At 26.5% G+C, this 7,888-nt stretch overlaps 1 protein-coding gene across 1 annotated transcript; it reads right to left on the reverse strand.

The window, feature by feature from the left end:
• Window positions 1-2,607: 2,607 nt before the first annotated feature.
• Window positions 2,608-4,418, reverse strand: LOC132949162 (replication protein A 70 kDa DNA-binding subunit-like). Its single transcript, XM_061019934.1, has 7 exons — window positions 4,386-4,418; window positions 4,116-4,288; window positions 3,749-4,014; window positions 3,434-3,635; window positions 3,257-3,363; window positions 2,908-3,172; window positions 2,608-2,825 (listed from the first exon to the last, which is right to left on the reverse strand). The coding sequence occupies exons 4-7, from the start codon at window positions 3,546-3,548 to the stop codon at window positions 2,608-2,610; spliced, it is 705 nt and encodes a 234-aa protein (XP_060875917.1). The 5' UTR covers window positions 3,549-3,635; window positions 3,749-4,014; window positions 4,116-4,288; window positions 4,386-4,418.
• Between the last annotated feature and the right edge of the window lie 3,470 nt (window positions 4,419-7,888).

The raw sequence follows: 7,888 nt of genomic DNA on the forward strand, positions 1-7,888 counted from the left end.
ATAATATATTATTATAATATAATATTGAAGTTTCAATGGGAAATGATAAATCAAGTACAAATAAACCCTCATATTAAAGTCGGTATTTAATATATCGTTTTCAAAAATAGTTACGTGTTATTATTATTGTGTATATATTATGTTATTATGGCCGTGTTTAGGACGACTGAAAAAAAATAACAATATAAAATATTATATAGCTCTAAATGTATATATTATATAATATAGGTACCTATAGTTTGTTTTATTGTCAGTATTATTAAGGGCATTCTCCTTTATAGACGCGTATTATCTATCCCTAATCGTAGTTTTAAACTATAACATTGGATATAAAATTATACACATTTTTTTTTCGTACATTAATTTGATGCTATATGTACAATTTGTAAATAATACTTTTTTAAATCCGTACATCTATTTATGGTAAATATAATATACAAGTAGGTAATTTATACAAACACGAAGGATGAGTTAAAAAATTATCCACCATTAACACGGTTTAGGTACGTGATTTTATATATTTTTTTTTTTTTAATGCTAAGTCTCCACATCAGTTTCTTATTTTACAAAACTTTCTCAAAGGATTACCTGCAGGAATATTATCGGAGTCAAGAGTAAGGACCAGTGCGCATGAATGATTTGCAAGGTGAGTGATATTAAACTGTAAAATGATATAAGATTAGAATTGGATACATTCAAAATACATTTTTCGTCGCTATAACACATAATTATAGGACATTTATAAAATTAAACTTATTTAGAGTTCAATCATAAAAAGTAATTTTCCATTAACGCAAGAATGTGTAAATGCATAATGAATAGTATGTACTAGGTAGGCAGGTATAATAATTGTTAATAAAACGAAAGTAACTGAAATTTCAATTACGATCGTATCGCTTTGAATCATATAAATCATAATTATATGTAATAATTATTTATATTTTCTACAGTCTATATGTGTATACATATTATACGTATCAAGAGAGTACAGAAACTCTAAAGTGGCGTATTTAAATTTCGATGATATTTCAAGGAAATATTCAGTAACAAATAATTTAACACTAATAGAAATTCTATAGAAATTGTTAAATAATAAATAATTAAACGATATTCAATGAAAAAAATTATAAATGTATTACTTGGTAAAATTAAAAATGCTGTACCTAATACTATTAATATTCGATTCCAGAGTATTACTATTTATTCTCAAATATTATATTTTTTTTCGTTTTCATGGTACGTCATCACGCACATATACACGATTCATACTGATATCGAGTCTATAAAATATATTATTTTTATATTTTAACTAGGTATCTGCAAACATCAAAGTTGGTGTTCCACAGGGAGGCATTCTATCCCCAATACTTTACAACTTATATGCTTCTGATCAACCAACCTCCACCAACACCATTGCGGCAGACTATGCAGATGACAAACTTATCATATCTATGAATGAAAACCCTATTGTAGCATCGCATAATCTACAAAATCATCTTTCCCTTATGGGAACTTGGTACTATAATTGGAGGATTAAGGTAAACCAAACCAAATCTAATCACACAACTTTTACCCTTAAACTAGAACAATGCCCCCCAGTCACTCTCTATGGCTCACAAATTCCGGCTACTTCAACAGTAAAAATCTTGACCTAACCCTTGACCGCAGACTAACTTGGGCCCAACATACACGTATAAAAATACTTCAGCTAAATCTACGACTTCGTATGCTTAAATCTTTACTAATGAATAACAGACACACCAGCCTTAATATAAAACTTCTTATGTATAAATCTCTCATCAAACCCATTTGGACCTATGGTCTCCAACTGTGGGGAAATGCAAAAAAATCAAATACAAATCGAATACAGACTTTTCAAAATATTGCATTAAGAAAATTAACGAACTCCCTTCATTATGTTTCTAATCATACTCTACACACTGACCTAAAAATCAAAACTGTTAAAGAAGAAGCAGCTACTTATTATAAAAGATTTCATAATCGGCTTGCAACTCATTCCAATCCTTTAATCAAAACTCTCTCATCAAACGTTATTCCGGGTAATCCTCCAAGGCACCTAAAACGAAATTGGTGTAGAGATATGCTAACTCAATATAAAATTTAAAAAAAAAAAACTAGGTATCTATTTATTTATTTATTTCTTAATATTATTAACATCACTTATGTTTATTATTGTTATTATTATTTTTACTAGGTAGGTATATAATTTATTATTTTGCTACTAGCTGCCCGATCTTCCTCCGGAAGAAATTATTTTTTTATAATTTAATTTAAAAACTTAAGACTATTTTTTTGGCTATACAAATAAATATAACATAATTACATATTGCAGTTATTGTTATTGCTAGTTTCTGAAAATGATTTAGAATTTTATTTAGAATTCAACCACTGGAGTGGTCAATTGTATTATTTTTATTATAGAATAGAGATAAGGTAGAAAAAAATGTAACAATAAATTATTTGTTCAATGAATAATATATATTTCAAATGGAAAAATGCAAGTGCAAACAAATGCAATAATTAATAATAATAACAATAATAAATACATAATATACAATCAAATTAAAAATATAGACAATAATAAAATTAATAATCAATGTCTTTTTGTCTTCTATTAATAATCCTATTCTCTACCACTTGACGTTCGAGATTTAATCTAATTTTTTTAAATGTAAGTTCAGTAATTTCACTTTGCAGCTGTTCTTGGAGGACGTATATCTCGTCAAAACGACGTTTCGTAGACTTTTCGTCTTTCACTATGTGTGAAAAAATCTTATCATCTACTGATGTTAAATATGCGTTATCTGTTATTGAAAAAAAAATACAATACACATTATAGAATGTTGCTATGTAAGTCAATTTGTTTAAACTATTTTAAAAACCTACCTGATTGATTTAACGTAGTGTTATCGATTGACGATGATTGTGTTAAATCCATTCTATTGACTTGATATTGGCCCTCCTTTTTATACCATTCTTTTAACACTTCTTTTTCAGGCCAATTAGGGTTAGTTTGTATAACCGTAGACTGCGTTACAGATAATTTTTTACCTTTTTTATAAACAACTAATTTACCCTTCTCAACTGAAAGAACGTCTTCTATTTTTCCACTAAATACAGAAGCTTCTTCGTTCCATAGCGTAAGTGTAATCTAAAATTAAATATAATATAAAATCATTTATAGGTATTTAAAACAGATAAAATGTTTATTGTAATATAAACCCTATTTAGGTACCTCGATTCCAGTATTATCTGCTATTATAACATCTCGTAGTTTCAGTGTTTTGGTTGGCTTCACAATGTCTACTATGTCTTCTATGCGAATTATTACTCCAATAGTGTCTAGAAAGTAATTAAGTAGTAAATAAAATTAATTATAACGGAAGACTATATAGTAATGTGTAATACATACCAACTATCGCATCATTATTTAATGATATAATACTATCAAACGTCATAAGAGTGACGTGTGTTGGAACTACATCCGATGTATCTTCTATTTGAGTAATAATTGTCATAGGTCCCATTATAATTTCATAATTATGATTAAGGCAATTGTATAATTTATTAGCTTTGTTAATTTTTCCATTTACTATGCTAAAAATCTGGTCTTTCTATAAAGGTACAAATCATAATGTTTTTATAGATATAAGATACATTTTTAAATTTAATAAATCGTAATTGACGATCGTAATATTATTATTTATTACTATTCTTCATATCACACCTTGAAAATTGAGCACACATTTTCGGCATCGTTATTAAAAGCGGTGAGACGTATTTCTCCCGTAGCATCAAATATATCCACACAAAAAAGTTTTCCTGTATTATTTTTGAAGGTATTTTCGTGTCTGTCTTGTGGGGTTTGACCATGTTTGAGTTCTCTTTTTATTTCCGTCCAATTTGGATTACTTGTAAAATGTACTGAACAAATTTGGAGTTCCAAAATTACGAACGTAAGTCATGGCATCCATAGTTTTTTCGTGCATGTATCTAAAAATTAATAGTATGTACAATTTTAGATTTTTAAAATTAATATTACAGTACATTTTTCGTAGCAATTTTAAGTTATAAGATACAAAATATTTTACTACCTTGGACCTCCTGTAAATGAAGAAGGTAAAATATAAAGTTGTCCAATGTCATTCACATGACCGTCATTTTCTATAGCATCACGTAAATGAATGTAATCTTCCGCTCTTAATTTTGACTGATTATTTCGTATAAATAAAAGCCGTTCTGATTCTATTTTGGCATACATATCAACCTTTAGAAAAAATTAAAATTAAAAATTACATTATTTTTAAATTCTTATAATATTTATACATGTTTTTGATTAAATTGAAAAAATATTGTTTACTTACCCAATATTTATTAATAAGTTTTCTATAATTATGTAAATGATTGTAGATATGATGCCTCACCATCATTCTATAAGCATAATACTGTTTTGAAGAAACAGTTTTATGACTATTGTATTCATTTAAATTAACATTAAATGACAAAATATCAATAGCATAACCATCTTCACCGTGTAGAAATATCAGTGGATATTCTAGAGAATCATAAGACCTTAAAAACACATCTGAAATGCATTATTATATTTATTAATATTTTCTAAAAAGTGTTTTGAAATATTTGTTGAATTTTCCAAAAGAGTTTTCATTGGTTCTGGTGGTTCATCGATATTTGGAATACGAACAGTTCCATTTGAACAACACATACCAGCAGATTCTCCTTTAATTAAGAAAATAATATAAAACGTTTTCAAAATTCTAAAAATGTATACACTAAGGTATAAGGTACCTTTAAATTTCATTGCATTGCAATATTGACAAATGACATCCATTACACCGATACAGACATCATTGTCGTCATAATATGGATGCTTAGGTTGGTATAAATAGGCAGACCGGAATTTTACCCACTTGAACGGTATATCACCTAAAGTATATGCATTTATAATAATAAATGGTAGTGAAACATAGGCGAAGTATAATAAACAGATATGTCCAAGTTGCCGAGGGTTATCTTTCTTTAATAAAAAAATAAATAAATAAACAGAAATGTTATTTAATAATGTATATACTATATATACCACATACCAAATAATGTGGGTTCAGCATTTGGTCTTAACCTCTTACGCTGTGTAGTAAAAAACATATTGGTTTCAAAGTGACAATTGCACACTCTTAAGTTTTTATTATTCGTACGAATATTGGTTTCGCGTTCCAACAAATCGGTCCTGTTGCAACTATTAAGCCATTGTATTAACCTATAAATATTTAAATCATTAGGTGGGCACACTTTATAAAATTATTAATTAATAATTACAATTATTAAGTATTAGGTGTTATTAAATACCTCTCTCCTCCATTTGGAATTGCATACGATGAAATTGCCTGATTGCAATTTGAACGATTTTCACAATGTAAAACGATGCACCTCTTATTACTCATAATAATAATTATTATTATTGAAATAATTATATATTTAAATAACACTTGACAAAAAAAATAATGTATAGTTAGTATAATGCTATACGACAAACTACTGAACGATTGGAGTTGGAGCTGTCGATCTCATCGATCGAATAAATAAGGGAACGCGCATGCGTATTTTTTGTACATTATTATTGGTCAATGATTATAAAATAAATAAACAAAAAAAAAAAAGAAACAATAGACATCGTTATTCGTGAATATATGAAAATAATAAATTGCTAATCAGTTAATTATTATTATTATTATTATTATTATTATGAGGGTTCAAAACCGGTTTCCTTCGTCTCCAAAATCAAGTTAGATTCTTATTATATAGATAATGTAGGTTACTTCTGAGACTGTTAAAACTTTTAAGTTTGATTAAAGAGATGATTCGATACATAAAACATTGCATTTATTTTGTAACCATACATACGACATCGATTGGATGGTTTGTATTTTACGTATTGAATTGTAACTATAGAAGTTATTTGCTAAAAAAGTGGATTTTTAATTTTCGAAAATGTATTGCTATATTAATGACATTAAAAACATTCATAAACTGTTTAATCTTTAATCAATTGATATATTTGTATTGTTTAAATTTAATTTACGATTGTTAAAAACGACATTTTAATTATTTTCACCATCACAATATAATATGGTATAGGAAAAAAGTTATAAGGATGTCAAAACTATAGGTTAAATAAATGCTATCAACACTCAAACAATTTGTCATTGACTCCCATTATATTATTATTTTTCATATAACATAATATTATGTACCTAAATGTTATAATTACCTATTATAGTAATTTGGAAATTTGAAATTTAAGTAAAATGAATGTATCGCGTGTTATTGCTAGGTATTTGATGAATAATTATAACATTTTTTAATAACACGATTTAACAATAAAGTTGTTGAAAAACTAAATTACTTAAGTTTAAAACTAAGTGGGTTCTGATAAAACTGTATTATACTACATAAGAGTATAAGACCATAATATAGTTTTCTCATTATTTTTAATATATTTTAGTAAAATGACCATGAACTAGCTATTAATATTATTATACCACGACAGTTTAAGTAGGTTATGTGTTAAAAATTAATCTAGTTCAATTTTGCATGAAATATTTTTTTTTCGAGATTTATGAAGTTTTTAAGTTGAAATATTATTTATGAACAAAACTTATAGACAGACATTATTTATGTATAATAATATTATGAACTTCTGCGCTGTATTTTCATTCATAGAAAATATCTTGTACACAAGTAATTACAAAAAAATAATAATTTACTTTTAAACGCAAACAAACATAAATGTGTGAGCAAGATTTTCACCTGTTCTAACATAATATATATGTATATATACATAGGAAATTTAAACACTAAGATGAATTATTGTTCACATTTATCAAGCATAAGATAATTCAAAAACCGGAAATTAAAAAAAAATTGAGTCATTCAAAATATGAATTTAAATTATAAATTTTAACAACTTTGGATTAAATATTTTATATTATACATTATATATTTATAGCCATCGGGTTGAAAGTTCATTAATGAGACTATATAATATGTTTTTGTTTTATATTAGGTAGGTACTTTAAGTTTATAATGTCAAAATTAAGAAAAACTTGTCAAAAATAAAATGCAAAGTAATATAAATCAATGGTTTTGGTTTATAATCTATAACAATAATAAACGATAGTCTTATATAAGTTACATTTGTATACAACTTAAGACTTAGGTAAGTACTGTGATTCACAAAATTAAAGATCCCAACACGTGTTTAACTTTAAATTATTTATCTAAGCTAAGGAATTTGAAGTTTTTGAAACTACTATAGACACATGATTTACTCCAGTCAACATGTCAACATTTTGTAATTAAATTGCTTGTACCTACTTAATGTATATTTTAACTTTTAATACGTTATTTAAAAAATATAAAAATAAGCTTTAAATTTTACGAATTTATCTATTCTTAATTTTTTTTTTGTTGGTACCCATATTATAATATACAATACAAATCTTCAACAGTATAATATTATATATAATTATATAATATTGTGTGGTCATTAAATTATATGCTACAATAATAGGTACATAACGATATTTTTTTAACGAATTCAGTATATACGCCCAGGACAGAGAACATTCTATGTTCCCGGTATCACTCGCAGCATCACTCAACCAGGACCCCAACTCTATTTCCGCCTCAATCAAATTTATCATCGCTGCCAATATACTTAACAATAATATTATATTACCTTCCCATCTATTATTTTAGTAGTACTTTTATCATGATTTGTGCATCGTTATCCCTGGTAATTTAGCCTTGTCAATATCACACAATAGTCGTTGGGGTCGCGGGCCATTAT

Source organism: Metopolophium dirhodum, chromosome 7 (assembly GCF_019925205.1).
Source record: "Metopolophium dirhodum isolate CAU chromosome 7, ASM1992520v1, whole genome shotgun sequence".
Classification (NCBI taxonomy): Eukaryota; Metazoa; Arthropoda; class Insecta; order Hemiptera; family Aphididae; genus Metopolophium; species Metopolophium dirhodum.